This window comes from Myotis davidii, unplaced genomic scaffold, assembly GCF_000327345.1.
Source record: "Myotis davidii unplaced genomic scaffold, ASM32734v1 scaffold60, whole genome shotgun sequence".
Lineage (NCBI taxonomy): Eukaryota > Metazoa > Chordata > Mammalia > Chiroptera > Vespertilionidae > Myotis > Myotis davidii.
The window spans coordinates 2,510,238-2,527,735 of NW_006293007.1; the positions used below are offsets into that span (position 1 = coordinate 2,510,238).

General features: G+C 50.6%; 1 protein-coding gene across 1 annotated transcript; it reads right to left on the reverse strand.

The window, feature by feature from the left end:
- LOC102763899 (retrotransposon-like protein 1) lies at positions 1-3,013 on the reverse strand (the record flags this gene model as incomplete). The annotated part of the gene is given in 2 exon segments (XM_015565836.1): positions 1-678; positions 680-3,013. Coding segments are annotated over 2 exon segments (2,931 nt in total), but the record flags the coding sequence as incomplete, so codon positions are not given.
- Positions 3,014-17,498: the final 14,485 nt, after the last annotated feature.

A 17,498-nucleotide genomic window follows, 5' to 3' on the forward strand; every position in this document is an offset into this window, starting at 1 on the left:
GGCAGTGCGGGTCTGGGTGGCAGTGTGGGCCCGGGTGGCAGTGTGGGCCCGGAGAGGCCCACCTTTGGGGTTCTGCAGCGGCAGAGAACTGCTGCCATCTTGTTCGGGCCTCTCCATGACATCGCAATGGAAGCGGCCGAAGAACTTGGCCCACTGCCCCGGGAGAATTACGGTGAGCCTGTCATTATTCAGGGAGGCTAGATCCTCTGTATTGAGAAGGATCATGATGGGCTCCTCGGTGCTCTCCAGGTAGCATGACCACACATCCAAGGCAGCCTTAATCGCCATAGTCTTCATCCTCAGCGGAGAGGAGTTGGCCTCCTCAGGAGAGAGGTCGCGGGAGAAGAAAGCGCAGAACACTCTTTTGCCGGTTTGCTCATCAACTTGCATGAGGGAGGCGTACAGAGCGGTCATGTTGACGCCTGTGTCCAAGTAGAACTGCTTGTGGCGCTTCGGGTGATGGAGGAGGGGTGCCTTGCGGAAAGCCCGCTTCACGCTTTCGAAGGCCTCCTGCTCCTCGTCACCCCAGTGGAAGGGGCTGGTGGTCAGCAGCTGCCGCCGCAGGGGCTCCGTGATGGCAGCGAAGCGCTCCACGAAGTGGCAGTAGGGGGACATCAGTTCCATCAGGTCTTGCAGGGACTCCTTAGAGAGAGGGATCGGGTAATCCCTGATGGTCTTCAATGAATTCGACAGTGTGTTGGTGGAACTGGCTCCTGTCCAGTGAGCAGTAGACGTGGTGGTGTCGGAAGCGGACCAGGACTTGGCGGATGTGCCGGAGGTGCGCCTCCTGGCTCATTGAGTAGATCACGACCTCATTTCCGTAGGAGAGCACACATTTGCCCAGCAGGTCTTTCAGGATGCAGTGCATTACGCTCTGAGGGATGACAGGGTCTGAGCTGATCTCAAAGGGCTGATAGCTTGTCTTCGTCTGAAGCTCCAAACCAAACGCTACTTTCCATAGCTCTTCTGCTGCCTTTTTCTTGCCTTCCTCCACAATGATCCCACGCAGCTCCAGCCTTGTGAACCACGTAGCTCCATGTAACTGTTGGAACAGTTCTGGAATTATCTGCCTCTCCTCCTGCGAGTCCTCCTCTTCATTCCCCAGCCTGGCTGTTTCTTGCATCCCAGCACCCACAGGTTCCGGAGGAGCCACAGAGGGACGCGTGTCGGCGGTGCTGCTGTGATCACTGTCTCCAGCCTGCTGAAGCTCAGAGGGCTCTGATTCAGAAAGATCATCGGATCCGTCTGAGCTTGGCTGGTCGGAAGTCTCATCATCTGCTTTCTTCGGGTTGAACACGTCGGCAAGGTCGGAATACTGGGGCAACAGTCCGGGCAGCAGGCTGATGGCATGTCTCTCGAGTGTGGTCGATGGTGGGAGTGGGCTGAAGCAGTTCTTCAGGCAGTAGGGAGAGTGGAAGGTGCAGCGGCCTCTGGCCCAGTCGATGTCGGGGGAGTGGACTCGGAGCCAGTTGATGCCCAGGACCACGGAGAAGTTGGGTGAAGGAACGATGTCGAATTCAATAAGCTCATGGTGGTTCTGATGAAAGCACACCAGAGGCTCGGTGTGCAGCCAGACGGGCTCGTTGCCAATCAGGGAGCCATCCATGGTGTGGATGGACTGTGGGTAGGGCTTCTCGAACAACTCGACGTAGTGCTCTTGGGCAAATCTCTCATCCATGAAGTTGGAGCTCGCCCCCGAGTCCACCAGCGCCTGTACCGCGACACTGTGGTAAGGGTTCACTCTCACCATGAGCAGCAGGAAGACGTGCCTGCGATCGATATCGGGCTGGATTTCATAGGTCAGCCAGCTGCTGACCGGCCACTTCTCTGGAGCAGGTGAGTCCATCTTGGTCAGGTTCCGAGAGTGGGTCTCTGGACGCATCCTGAGCACGGCCTTTCTCTCTGCCAGGTTCTCTTCTATCTGCAGGACGAGGGCCATCAGACTGTCCAGCGAGTCTGGCTGAGGGAGCTGGAACAGATACTGCCTGATCTCCTCGTTGAGCCCCAGGCACAGGTGGGCCTGCAGGACTTCGTCTGGCCAACCCAAGGTGGGTACCAGCTCCCGGAACTCGTCGATGTAGTCAATGGCGGCGCGGTCCCCTTGCGCGATGTTGAGCATGGTGTCTTCTGCCACACGCAGCTCCTCCTTGTAATGGAACATGTTGGTCATGGCCTCCATGAAGGCTGGGTAGTTGGTCAGCAGGGGGCTTCTTTGCCGCTTCAGATTTTGGGCCCACTCGAGGGCCGTGTCTGAGAGGTGACTGATGACGAACCTCACTCGCCGGCGGTCGTTGCGGAACTTTCTCGGGTAGCCTTGTATGATCATGTGGCAGTGCACGAAGAACTCCGGGTAATCTCTTCGGTCGCCCGAGAAGATTTGCGGTTCGGGCACGCGGCCTATTCTGATCGCTTTCATGAGGATCTCTATGGCTATTTTTTGCTGCTCTTTGAGGTCTTGCATCCAGAAGTACATAGAGGTGAAGGAGCTGACCCGGCCCCTTAACTCCAACTCGCCGGGCTCCTCCTCCTCCTCCTCGTCATCTTCACTTAGGTCAGTGTCGTCGTCTTCTTCGTCCAGCTCTCCCTCATTGACTGATGCTTCTTCCATCTCACCAGGCGCCTCACCGATGGGATCCCCCACTTCCTGACGGGAAGCCTTGCATGACTCCTCCAGGTCTTGGAGTAGGTCATTGGGTGGATCCTTTATTTCACTATGTCGGCCACTGGATGGCTCCTCCATGTCTTGGAGGAGGTCAATGGGCAGCTCTCCCATTCCCTGGGCTGGGCCTTGAGCCAGCCCCGCCGCCTCCTGTACTCCGCCTTCTCTCTCCATGGTGGTGTTGGACGAGCCCTCAGAGGACTCCATTTGTTTTGATGATGGATTCTTACGCTCCATCATCGTCTCAAATGAGTCTTCAGAGGGTTCTATCATTTCGTCGGATGGAAAGGAGTGTTCTCTGAAGACTGGTAAGGTGGTGATGCGTCCAGTCAGTGACTGGGCTCACAGCGATCAGAACCTGGTGGGGGTAGGGAGATGGGCAGGAAAGGCAGTGGTTTAGGATCTCAAGAGGTCAGGGTCAGATTCCCCAGGACAAATCCGATTTCCAACACATTAGAACAGCGAGAAACCAGGGAAGCCTTCGGGTCCCACGTGTGGTGCCCACAGGGAAAGAATAGAGAATATGTGTCAACCCCCGACCTTCTTGCCTACTCTCTCCCAGGCTTCCTCTGCCTATCTGGCCTGCCTACTTCCCAACGGCTGTGAGAAATTCACAGCCCATAAATTTGGTGGGGTGATGGGCCCAGAGCACCGTCGCCGGCAGGCACCTGGCAGAATACACTGGCCACTTCATTCCACCCTGGCACACGTGCCTGGTCAGTGCTCCTTCCCTCCTGTGATCACCCGAAAGCCACCGAGCTCACATGTCAGTGCGTCCAAAGCCAGCTCTGCAGGCCAAGTGCTCTGGAGCAAGCTTGGCCTCGGTGTGAGGCAAGAGCCTCTAGCAGGGATGCCTGCTATTTAACAAGTTCAGGGGAAGAGGAGAACATGGGCACTTGGCCACTATCCTGTCAGCTGGCTCAACTGCCCCAAATAGCTTTATTTCCTCCCCTAAATTCAAAGTAGAAATGGGCGTCCAAAGCCAGCTCTGCAGGCCAAGTGCTCTGGAGCAAGCTTGGCCTCGGTGTGAGGCAAGAGCCTCTAGCAGGGATGCCTGCTATTTAACAAGTTCAGGGGAAGAGGAGAACATGGGCACTTGGCCACTATCCTGTCAGCTGGCTCAACTGCCCCAAATAGCTTTATTTCCTCCCCTAAATTCAAAGTAGAAATGGGGGAGGTTTTATTTTTCCCATAAATATTTAGAAAACATCAAGGAGGTGCCAGAGATGTGCACGTTGCGATGCGATCCTAACTTGGAATTTTTGGGCTAATTTCTCTTCCTCTCTTTCATCAACTTGCATTGCTGTGTTTTCCTCAACTCTGAGTTGTTGAGGAAACCTGCCAGTCATCTCCCCCTGCCCCCACCCCCTCCTAAAATCTCTACTTTCCCTGGATTGCCCTCTCTGTCTGTGGGGTTCAGGAACTTCCGAAAGTTTGGCCTCAGTTCTACACGTGCAAAACGTATTGACTTGCCCTCCCCTCTACCCCTCCCGCCCACTTCCAGTCTTACTGGGTAGGGCTGACCCCGCATTCTAGCAGACAGACCCTCTCTGTTGCTGGTTGGTTTTCCCCTAACATAGGGGTGTATCCAGTTGAGTTGGGATATTGAGTGAGGAATAGAGGTGGGAGGTCTCTTTGACATCTGATTGTCTTGGAGTGGACTTTTGAAAATCTAGTCCTGGTGTTTTTAGTGGACCAAGACTGAATTTAAAGCGATGTTTTGGACGGGTTTTGCACATTTCTTCTCTGCTGGGGCACAGCAAACTGAGTTCTGGTCATTCAATAGGTTAGCTCTACGGTTACTGCTTTTACTTGTGTAACACCTTTTGTTACTTCTCGGTTTTCTCCATTAAAAACAAACATTCATGCCCTTTAGAAAACTCTTCATTGCCTAATGTCCAAACCATCCAATGAGATACAAAATTCTGATCTGCTGTTTCTCAAAATTAAGTAAGTCATCATTAGCATGACAGTTAAATTTGATCCTGCAGGACCTCTGATTAAAACTTTTGTTGTTTCTTTACTGTCTACATTATTAAGTCCAAATGTTTTTGCATAAAATTCCTGACACATAAACTCCCCCAAATCATTTTCTGGCTAAAATTTTAAGGCCATAGAATAGAAAATTCTGATCATGCTATTTCTCAAGGTAGATATTATATTTTTTTAGCATAAAATCTCATCATCACCATCTTCTTCATCACCATTATCTCCATCACCATCAGCATCTACATCACAGAATACCTTGCATAAATTAACTTATTTTCTCTTCATAAAAAGCTATGTGCTATTATTGTAAAATTACAAGTCTGTGGTATAAAGTTCTAATTGAAATACTAAATTTGACTAAGTAATTCACCTAATTTTCTATTAGGAATAAAAATCTCAATATATCTCTTAAGACCCATAAAACCCTCTTTTGGCTAAAATTTTAAATTTAAATTGGTTAAAATATAACATTTAAAATATAAAACCTCAGCATCTCACTAAAAAACACTTAAAACTATTCATTGGCTAATATTTAAAATAAAAAAATTGATAAAATTTAAAATCTCATATGTCTTTTAAAACCTTTGGCTGATATAAACTTAACTTGATTAAAATTTAAAATCTCAATATGTTCCCTATTATTAATATTAAAATTTTAATATTTAAAATTTTAGTTAATTAAAATTTTATTTTAGTATATCAAAGTCCTTAAAACTCTGTTGGCTAAAATTTAAACTCCTTAGCAAGATGATTTAAAAACTATAGATCATATACCCCTTCTTTAATATAAAGTCTACAATTATTAATATATTTACAAACTTGATGATGCAATTGATTAAGCCCTTAAACTTTCTTGTCCTTAACCTAAAATCAACTATCCTCAGCATGTCATAAAAACTCATCTTAATAATCCTTTTAATATCAATGTTTAAACTTTTAACAAGATGCATAAATATTATCTCATCACCTCTCTATTTAAAGGTTGCAAATGTTTTTTTTCACCGTTTATAAAATATGAAGTTTCAATCACTTACCATAAAACAAAATTTTTTTACCACGTAATTTATTTTCAATCTGACGGATATAGAACCCAAAGTCTTACCTAACTACTTCCTAAACTACTTATTGACTTAATTCCAAACTTCTAAGCATGATACAAAAATTTGACCATGTCATTTCTCAAAATAAAAGGTCACACTTCTTTGCCAGACACTTTAATTTGTTCCTGTAACTTCTGTGGAAAAGCCTATACTATTTCTTAATCACCTTTAAGACAATATCTAAACTCCTTGGAATACAATAAACATTTTATTTTGTAATTTCTAGGCACACTCCTCTTATCAAACACAGAAATTTCGCCATGTCCTTCTTTAAGAGTTCTTAATGGTCCAAATCCAAATTCCTTAGGAGGCACAAAAACACGATCCTGTCATTCTTCCAAGTAGTGTCTAACCCTCTTCGAGTGCTCTGGGAATTCAGTCACATGACCTCACATGAGCCCCGCCCCGCCCACCCGTTACTTGCTGTGAATGATACAGTTTCTCAGCATGAACTGCAAAAGGATGCACTTGTGCCAAACTGTGCCTCCCCTGAGCTGTCCCTGCTCGTTTATCATCTGGTTCATCAAATCCAGGCACCTTAGCATAAAATTTGTTTTGCCAGAGAATTCCCCTGGAGACAGAACTCTTATCAGTCACTCCTTAAAACACTATATTGGCTAACCTCCCAATGCCTCTGCACTGAGGGTTCAAAAATGAGATCATACCCCTCCCTAAAATGAAATGCTCAAATGCCTTCAGCTCTCACATGAAATCTCATCTCCTTGGCTTGATATAAAAATCTGATCATATTATCTTTACCATAAAAATCTACTTTTGTCGCCCTGCTGAAATGCATAAGTTTGAGCATGTAACTCAATTTGAAACTTTTCAAGCTTTCTTCATTGCCTTGTAACATAAAGTCCCAACTACTTAACATAAAATGCAACGTTTTGCCATGTAATTTATCTTCAGACTGGTCTATAAAAAACCTAAATCTCACCCCATCATTCTTTTAAAGCCTTTATTGGCTTAAATCCAAACTTATTAGCATGATAGAAAAATTCGATCTTGTCATCCCTTAAAATAAAATTCACACTTCCTAGCACAGTATATAAAATCCGATCCTGTAACTCTGCCTTAAACTCACACACTCCCTCTCTCAGTTGTGGAATTACGGAATAAAAGGCCAAGTTCTTAGCATAAAATGTGAATTTTATTTTATAATTTCACTGCATACTGTTTATCAAATACAAAAAAATATCATGATGTCCCTCTCTTAGAACTTTATTGGCTAAAATCAAATTTCTAGGCGTGTGGAAGAATCTAATCATGTCAGTGCCTGGAAATAAATTCCAAATATTTTTGCATATTCCCAATGTTGATCATGGAAGTCCCCTGATTGAAATCTCTCAGCTTTGGTGCCAACATCAATCAAACCTTCTTGGCATGTTCCCAGAGTCAGACATTAGCATCCCCTCGACCCATAAAGTCCAAATGTTTTTAGCATGATGCGTAATTTATGGCTGTTCCTTTTCATGTTATAATTTTCAATGTTTCCTCATTGCCTATAATGTAAGAGTCCAAAGCCATTGGCCTTAAAATACATTTTATCATGTTTATCTGCAGACTTTATCTCCCACAACAAAATCCTCACCACATTTCTTAAAACCCTTTGGCAGGAACCCAAACTCTTTAGTATGATTTAAAAGTTTGACTCTGTCACTCTTCAAAATAAAGTCCAGATTTCTTCCCCCAAACCCCCAAGTCTATTCATGAAAGCCCTGCTAAAAATCTTTTCATGAATCTCCATCACTGACAAAATACCTGGACATCTTAGCATGATACTGATTTACTGGTGGCATTCTCAGTTTAAAACCTTCCCTATTTCATGTCCCCAACACAAAACCCAGAGGCCTGAGCGTGGAATGAAAATTGCACCAAGTATTTGCTAAGCGGAAAAATCTTCACGATGCTCTTCGTTACTTTGGATACAAAGCCTAAGCTTTAGCCCCCATTCCTCCTCAGACTTCGCAGGAAGACCTGGTCTCCCACTTCTTGCCCCCAAACAAATCTTGATTTTATTGCCTCCAGGTCTTTTTATATTTTGAAGCTGGTACCTCTGTGTATAGTTCATTAATTCATACAGCGGCATGTCCCGATTCTTTTTTCTAGGACAGGCACTGGATCCTGGGGCTAAAGAAATGGAGGCAGCCTCGCTTTGCTGGACGTCTGTCATCAGCAAGGAGGTGGGGACCACGCCCTTGCGGTTTCATGCCATGCTGGAGGTGAGCGTGGGGTTTGGGGGGCAAGACTGGGAGGTCTCCCTTCCACCCCTGGTGAGCGTATCCTTTCAGGGTTCTCTGGGCTCAGCTGTCCATCCTTCGGTGAGGACGGAGGGGCCTTGGGACCATCGTTTCTGAAGGTGGAGGTTCCCCCGCCCTCTCACCTATCCCTCCATGCCCACAGCTGCCCCTGCCTCTTCTCTGGCCTCTCATCTATGTTGAGGTCTCAAGCCACAGGATGATTAAAAAAAAAATCTACTGATTTGGAAATTCTCATTTCATACCCCCCTCCCAAGTCAGGATTGAGTGCACCTGGTTTGGGGTCTTTGAGTCAGACCCCCTACCCCCGGCACCCACAGACAGACACCCCAGCCTCACCACCTGCCGTGCCCAGAGCCTTCTTGTTCAGGACAGCTCCCTGCTTGCCTCCGAGCAAGTGGCCCATTGGGTCGGGGCTGCCAACGTGTGTCTATGAAGGGTTGGGTGTGGGGGGGGCGCGGGGGGGCCAATCCCTCAGCAAATACCTCTGCCTGTCAGCTCACTTGTACAGTAAAGGAAATCTGATTTTAAAAATAGAGCTTGGAAGAGGAGATGAGAGGATATTTAGGACCAGAGTTGAGCCTGGGGTAAGAGCGGGGGGCGGAGGAATTAGGGGAGAGGTGAGGACACAGGAGGAGGGCGGGAGGCCCAGTTGCTGGGGAGGAAGGTAGAGATGGTGTACATGAGGGCAGGGGGAGAAGAGGGGGGTTGGGACTCTGTGTTCCATGCTCCCCTTTTCTGGCCTCTTAGACCCCCGCCTTCACAGGGGACCCTGGCTGTCTGGGCTACCAGGATGGGTGTCCGGGCCAGCATCAGGCAAAGACCCTGGCAGCCTCTAGGACATACTCAGAGCCATCGGGGTTTGAAGGACCAGGGCTGTAGTCACTTCTCATTCAGCTTCCTAGTTGGGAGTGGGCACAGAGAGCAGTGGCTCCTTGGGGGCCCATGAGGAGGGTCCCAGTGGACTGTGGGCCCTCCCGAAGGCTGCTGGGCTGGCACAACTCGCATTGGGGTGCCAGGCCCCTGCCTTATCCATTCAATTGCCTGGCTTGTGGCCTAGAGACCACTGGGCCTTACAGAGGAGAAAGCCTCCTCACCTTGACCCAGAGCTGCCAGTCTCCCCTCCCTTCCCCTGGGTTTGTGAATGTCAGGCCCCACTGGGCCACGGCTTCATTGGGGAAACTGAGTCTCTGGAAGGGCATCACTGACTCAAGAGATGCAGTGAGTTCTGGCAGAGCTGGGGTTGTCCCCAGGGCCACTCTTCCAACCCCAAACCAGGCTGGATTGGGGGGCCTCTTGGAGAGGGTCCCTGAAGCCCCTCACCCACCCCTCAAGGTGAAGGGCAGTGCCCTGGACCCTGCCATGTTCCTGCAGCCAAGTCCCTGTCCCCCTCCCCCGCTCCTTGATTGGCAGTTCCAGGGGGTAGCTGGATCACTCTGCCCAGAATAACCCTGGGAGGGGGAGAGTGTCGCCCAAGGGAGGGGCTGGGAGAGGGGTCACAGAGAGAGTCCTTCTGAGCTGCCCAAATCAGACGGGCCAATGAGCTGCTCCCAATGCTGCTCTTGCCTTTCAAGGCAAGTGGGTAGGGGAAGGAGCCAGCCAGCTGCCAGCTGGGACCCACGCCTACTTTCAGGGTGGCCTGCTCCTCTTGGGCCCTCAGTTTCCCCAGATCTGCTAGGGGGGTTGGGTAGTGGTCTTCTCGTTTTGTTCCTGTCACTTTGGGCTCCCGAGGAGGTGTTTGAAGGGTGACCCTGGGGAGCTTTGGTGAAGGGAGGGGTTTGGCAGAGCAGGTGGAACTCGGGGCCGGCGCCCACCCCGCCTCAATTCTTAGAAATAGGGGTGCCTTCTATTTCATTTCTTTAGAGGCCCCCACATGGAAGCCGCTGTGGAGAGCACCAGCTGGTGGTGTCTTCTCACGGGAGGGGTCTCAGTGGAGTCTGGTGGTGTCTCTGGTGGCCAGGAGCTGCAGGCGAGGAGCCGGGTGCCCGGGGAGGAGGGCCTGCCTGAGTAGGAGCAGAGGCCAGGCTCGGGGCGCCCATTTACAAACGGAGGAGCACCTCTCTCCCAGGGGAGATGAGAACAGTAAGGGCCTGTTTCATCATTAGGGCTCCCGTGTCACTCCTTTGCGAACATCTGCTGTAATTGCAGCGGACGAGAATCAGAGAGCATTTTCACACATGGTGCCGACGTTAATTATTTCACCGGCCTGCCTTGACAAGGAGCGAACCGAGTCCAGGGGGCGAAACAAAAAAAAAAGTCTGTGCAGATGCAGGAGGCACGTGATGTCCAGACAGAGGTAATTTGATTTTTTTAGTTAAAACTAATGTTTCCTGAGCATCTGCTGGGTGTCAGCCAGGACCCTCACCACTCGGTCCGTTAGTGACTGCTTTCCTTATAAGGTGGTGTATTCCCTGTTTCCCAGCATTAAATGTAGGGGGTCAGCAGGCCCAATTCACAAAGGAAGAGGTGGGGGCAGCATTCAAACCCTGGCTTTCCTCGCTCCCCTGATGGAGGGAGGGGGCAGGAGCAGACACCCCTCAAGGGGTTGGCAGTGGCCATTTGGGGCCAGAGAGGAATATTTCATTCCATGGTCACCATGATCAGCCTCTTGTCGATTGGGAGACCAAACCGGAGGAGTGGGAGTCTCAGTGTCGCCTCTATCTTACCGAAAAGCTCATGGAGTCCTTCCCAATTCATTTTGGCTAATTTGGTTGTCGGTGGAGGGACAGGACAGCTGGCCCAGGACCTGCTAGTTATAGCCGCCCAAGTATTTGAACAGAGATATTGAGAAGCAAACGAACCCTTTAACCTTTCTTCCTAATGGCCGGCCCACCCCATTAAGTGCCTATCCCCTCCACCCCCAGACCCCGGGGGGGAGGTCAGCATGGGACCTCCGGCCCAAGTCTTACCGTTGATGCAGGTAGTCACTGTAGTCAGCGGATGGGCTCCCGTCTGGTTGACAGGAACTGCGCTTCTTTCTAAAAAGTTATGGGATAAATGAGTCTTTAATATGGAAATCCGGGCTGTGTGACAAGCATGCATTTTCCACAGGACAATTTAAAATTTGTATGCAGAGCTTTTCTCACTTGACTGTATCATTAACCCCCTTTCCCCACATGGCTGCATTTGTGTCTGCCCGTGGGATTGCTTGAGTGCTTACTATGTGGCAGGCATTATTTCCGCGAACCCCCCAAATATGTTTTTATTGATTTTGGAGAAAGAGGAAGAGAGAGGGATAAATAGAAGCATCTATCTCTTTGGCTGCCTCCTGCACGCCCCCTACTGGGGACTGAGTCGGTAACCTGGGCATGTGACCTCTTGGTGCATGGCTTGATGCTCAACCACTGAACCACACCAGCCAGGCCAGGGGACTACTTTAGTTCTCCTACTTTTTATAACAACCCGTGAAGGTGTTACCTTTGTTACCCCCACTTTCCAGAGGGGAATCTGAAGCCCAGGACGCACCTCAAGCCACCCATGTCACTAACTGGCACGTCCACATCACGGAGAGCCACACTGGCACTCAATGTCCAGCCCCTTGTCCTTGCTGGGCCCCCATTTTTCTCTCCAGCAAACGCCCTTCAGAGTTGATGTGAGTTGGGCCCAGCCTGTGTGCAACTCTGAGTGAAACTCTAAGCTCCCTGAGTTTTGACTCCAAGGTGGTTTAAGTAGCATCTTTCCAGGCTGGTGGCACCGCCCTCACCTGAGAACCCCCACCTACAGCCTGGGGGACCCTCATAGTGTTTTGCCCACAGTCCCTCAGCACACAGTAGGGGCTGGTGGAGGAGGAGGAGGCTGTGGTGGTGGCTGGGACAGGTGGGCTGCATCCTGGTTGGACCCATGAGTAATTTCTCTCCTCTCCCAGGTGGCCAGAGGCGAGGCGGTGGCTTTCTCCTAGGAAGGGAGCAGATGCCTGGCCCGGGATGGAATCAAAGGTCTGAAAAGGATTTATTTTTTTCTGATTTAAATATTTGAACAATTTGTAAATATGTGAACCCTTTAGAATGGAGCTAACTTGAGCCTTTGGTTCTACAGCCTAGGCTCGCTGCCCCCTGGAGGGCAGCGAGCCGGTGGGTTCCTGAGGCCAGGGTGCGGCACACCTGCCCGGAGCGGTGTGAGGACCTCCTACGCTGACCTCCCAGCAGAACGGGTATGTATGCTTGTTACACTAACAGTCTTTCTGGGGAGGTAGGGGCCTTGAGGATTCTACAGTCTTAAAAACAATATAGTAAAGAATCCAGAACCATGCATTCCTCTGCCTGTCATAGATAATCAAGGGAGGTATTAAAATCTCTCACTTTGATGTGAAAAGGTGCTGACAACTGTGACTGGGGCTGATGGGGCCTGCACAGGGTCAGAGAGGGCATGACCCCCTGGGAGGAGTGAGTGACCTTGAACCAGTGACTATAGGTCCCCCTCCTCCTGCTTCAAGTGTTGCCTTGCTGCCTTAAATTAAATAACAAGAAATGCTTGGCCTGCAGTAGGTACTCAACACGGAAAAATGATTCTTACTTTGGTGGTTTAGTCCCTATCCCCTAACTGTCCCTTTCAAAGCCCTTCTCATTTGTGTAGAAGCCAGAGGAACAAGGGGAAAGGGACAAGGAGGGTTCACCTGGGTCCCTAGGGACTTCTCTTGCATCAGCTAATAACTTGATTGACTGTGCCTAGATTTCTGTAGGAGGAGGTGACTGTCTTCACAGCGAAGTGCCCTGGTCTGCAGGTGGCACAGGTAACTTCAATCTGGGTATGGCATTTTATTTTTATTTATTATAAATATATTTTGCATCTGAAAAACAATTTCAGACACTGGGCGGGCCTCTCCCAGAAAAAAAAACGCTACGTAGTAAGCAACAGAGCCGGACAGAGGGGAGGAACATTCTAGAAGGCCCCCATCTGTACAGGAGGAGGGACTCTACCCGATGAACCCAGAAATTGCTATGTGCAGATGCAGGAGGGTTCAGACTCATTTGGGTTCAAAGCTGGCTTAGTGTTGTGTCCTTGGGGTCTTGGGCCCTCAGTCTGTGTCTTTATCTGTAGATGACAGTGGGCTCGTTGTGGCACATGCACCCCATGCTTGAGACAGCTGAGAGGGGAGCCATGTCCTACGGCAGACGTGAAGCAGGCAAAGACCTGCAAGGTCGCCCCCATTCTCATGAAACTGAGCCGTTAGAAATACCTGTGTCCCTCAGCCACGTCCCCTCTGGGTTAGAACGGGGAGAAAACATGGCAGCTGTGGGTTCTGCATGGGGACCGAGCTGTCGGGGGACCCAGCAAGGCCGGCTCTGCCAGCAAGCCACTCGGCTGTTGACGCTTGTGAGCTGCGTGGTTGCTGCTCCCCAGAGGCCCCTGTCCCCTTCTCCCCGCCCGATCTCATGTCACATTCATGTTCCAGTTAGCTAATCCCGAGGACACGGGCCAGGGCATTAGCTTTCAGGGCCTCTTAAAAACGTACTCCCCAATGGGTGCATTGCAGACACCCACAGGGCAGCTCTGGGGGGCCGGGGGGCCTGGGGACCGGCGGGGGTGAAAGCGCAGCCTGCGGCAGGCGCACACCTGCTGGCCTCCGGTCACTGACCTGCCACTCCAAGGCCCCCGGCTCCAGCTTCAGAGCACAGGAAACTAAAAAAGGGATGATCTTTGGGATAAAATGAACCCCTGTGTCTGCAGAACTTGTTTTGGGGATACATGACCACTTCTGCTCCATCAGCCAAAATGTCCTCCCTTTTGTATTTTAAAATAACCCACTCACAAAAATGTTGCTTATTTTAATTATGGGAGAAACGCATTGATAATTAATACACTCGTTACTGAAAATGAACGCTCCCGATAAAAGCAAAAGCCAGCTCCAAGCCCTCCCTCCACCCTAGCTCCCCCCACCCCCACCCATCCACTGCTGCTGTTACGGGTTCCAGGGTTATGGTTGCAGATATTTTTTCTGTGCGTTTGCATATGGATAGAAATTGAACTCTGAAGTGCATGATTTTCTTTATTTTTTCTTGCATTAACTATATCACCCCGTACGTTTCCTTTCTGTGCAGCTCGTTTTTCTTCACCCAGGAATCTGCCTGGAGATGATAAAGATCGACGCCATTCCTTATAACAACACGGTGGCTCCCCGGAGCCGTGCACACCGGAGTTTATTTAACCGCCTCCCCGCTGCCACGAAAGCTCTCAGTCCTCACCCCGTGGGGACGGGGAGTGGAGGCAGGTGTGAGTAATTGCTAATGTCTGGATTTGGGGAGTGGGCTCCCAAGCGTTTATGGCATTATTACAGATGAATATATGAACGCATACATTAGCATAAAACAGGGACATGCCCCGACCAGTGATGAGAAAGTGTTTATGAACAAAAGATCATGATGAATCTAGGCCTGCACAAAACACCAGGGTCCATTAGGGGACAATGGGGCCGGCTCTTTCATGCCTTTTAAGAGCTGTTTAATATTCTGGGGTATGCACGCACCACGGCTGATCAGGCTCTCCTCTCCTGTCGAAAATCCCAGCCGTGTTTGCATTGGTGTGTGTGTTCATATGTGTGTGTGTGTGTGTGTGTGTGTGTGTGTGTGTGTGTGTGTGTGTGTGTGTGTGTGTGTGTGTGTGTGTGTGTGTAGGTGTGCGTGCGCGTGCACACGTGCACGTGCACAATAGCTTTGGTCCAAGTCCCCGTCGTTGGGGTGGCCGACAGGTTCATGGGTGCTTGTTATATTAGATGAGAAGATAAACAAACATGAATACATGAAATGCAAGTGTTCCTGGCATAGATAAATGAGGGCGGATCACGAACCAAGGTTTTAATTAATGTGATTCCGCTCAACTGCAGCCCGCACAGAAGCGTCTCCGTGGGTCCCGTTTTGTGCTGTTTTGTTTTGTTGTGAATGACCCGGCAGGGAGCACTGCTGCGGCGAAATCTGTAAACACGGTTCCTTCCCCGCTCGTTCTCAGAGGTGGGATCGCTGGGCTAAACAGTTTGCAAAGTTTATTTTCACCGAGTGCTCTTTCTCAAATGCCATTTTGACCTTATCACTGTTTTTGCTTTAAATGCTCCATCTGACTTCCCGGAGCTTCTGGGACGTGGTCCAAGAGCCTGAGCCTGGCACGTACGACCCTGTAGGGTCTGGCTCAAAGCTCCCCAGCCTCGTGCCCTCTCTCTCTCCCCTGGGCTTGCTGTGCCCCACAAACTACCTGCCCCTCTCTGTGCCTTTCTCCTCGGTCTTCAAGACCAAATGTATTCAAAAGTGCAGCAAAGCGTAGTCCCCAGAATTGTAATGCCTCATTGATGGGTCTTCCTAGTCCCAGACAGTGTTTTGCATTTTTCTAGGATTCAGGAAACTGGCTACATGTTAATCAGCCCCTCTCCTTTGTCCCTGTCCAGCGCCGCCGGCCCTGCCTTGCCTGGAGCTGACGGCCCGTCACTGAAAAGCGCCTCATATTGTTCCCGGCTGATGGGCAGTGTCGGGGGTCGGAGCTGTGTGCTCGGCGGCACGGTGAGTGCTCAGAATACCGTCGAACTGCACACACACGCCTGGGGGTTGCCCAGCTTGGCACCCCTACTGCCCCACACTGCCCGGTCCTGCCTGGCACCCACAGGTGTGCAGTGCCCCAGAACCCGGGGTCCACAGCTCGAGGGTAGTAGCAGCTCATGTTGTGAGCGCTGGTGGCAGGTTTTCGGGGCATAATTACAGCCTGGAAATGGTTGATTACGTCTTTTGTGGCCTGCTCCTCCCTCTAGGGAAATGGGACTGGTCCCGGGACATGAGAAACATCCTAGCATGTGGCAACAGGGCCACCAGCTGGGGTGTTGGTGGCAGCTCTGGGAAGAGGACACGGGTGAGAGTGGCACTTGTATCGTAGTGACGGTGGAATGTTCTAGAAAGAACACAGGCTTTGGCGTGGAGGGCTAGGATGCCAAGTGCACGTCACCCTTGGGGGAGAGGATTTACCCCCCCTTGGGGGGAACAAAAGGCACCAGCATGATTGAGGTTTTGGTCACTTTTGTTTCCCTGGGGTCGGGAGAGTATAAGACACCCCGAGAAGCAGGCCATCTTGAACACAAACCCAGCTACTGAACAGATGTAGGGCTGCAGGTCTTTTTTAATCAGTGAGATGTTCTGTGCCTCAGTTTCCTGATATTTAAAACCTTCATCAAAATCTCCCACGGGCTCCACGAGAAAACAACACACATGATTGACCCGGCCCGGTAGCCAGCACGCTGTCCCCAGCAAAAATCAGAAGCCCTGTCCATCTAGTCCCCTCCTGAAACGCTACACCCCCCTCCCGAGACGGGGCAGCTCCTTTCAGAGCCCCTCGGAGGAGACAAAAAGGCCCAGAGACAATGTGAGCGGGGAGGAGAGCCCGCAGCCCCCGGACAGACCCCCTACCCTGGGGAGACATGGCCCTTCCCCTGCAACCGGGGGCCCAGGGAGGGGCTGCCCTGCTGGCTCTAACTGGGTTCTCTCCTGAAAAGTTTGGTGATAGTTCCTTTTATTTTTTTTATAAATCTGTATAAAATGTCAGACTGCTCTTCAGGCAGATTTTTCAGGCTCGTATTTTATAGACTTTGGCAGGGGCGGCTCGGAAGGAACAGTGGTTACAGTCTCCTGAGGTTCATAATTCCTGGAAGAACTTCTGGCTCAGCCTCCCTTCTCCTAAATTTCAGAGAAAACGCTCCTGGGCCGGGCCCAGCCTGAAGGAGGTTTTTGTGCCTGGGCGCAGCCTGCCTTGGTGGGAGCATGGCTTGTATGTTGCCTTTTTCACAGAAGTGAACTTCCTCAGCCATGGAGCACAAAGACTCCTCTCTCTGAATTTTGGGTTTGTTTACTCTAAGCGAGGCTCAGTCAGACATGTCCACCCCCCCTCCCCGCCCCCCTTCACCGCCCCGCCTGTTTCTTTGCGGCAAATGCAGCTGCCCCTGTCTCTGCGGCCCCAGCCTCACGTCCTGGCTTCTGATGCCATGGTGAGGGAGGGGGGCTCTGTGCCTGCAGTATAGGGAGCTATTGCGACCTGGGCCTGGGACAGCCCCCTCCTCAGCTGGAGCCCCTCCCCAGCCAGCCTGCCCATCATAGGGTTGAGGGTTTTAGGACCCCAGGCCTCTGGCTGGTGAGGGACGTGGGTGGGTGACTTTGCACATCCGCACCAAGCATATTCTGAGCCCTTTTCGGAGCCACTGGCTCCCCCCACCAGAAACCTTCCTTTGCACGGTTTCTTCTGTGCGTGACTTCTTCCGAAGCGGCCGTGAAATGCCGCAGAGGCTGCAACACACGTGTAAATACCACTTTGCCAAACATGTTCACAACACCAGTCACTTCATAGATTTAAACAATGGCAACGACGCAAAACAACCGAACGGGGCTCTGAGAGACAAATGGTCTCGCCAGCAGCACCTAGGCGGGTGGCCCGCCGTCTGTCTGTCTGTCTGCGGGGAGCCAGCCTGCGCTCTCCACCTGCGACACGATGCTGCCTCCCCACGGTGGGTCTGAGCAGCAGTTGGGA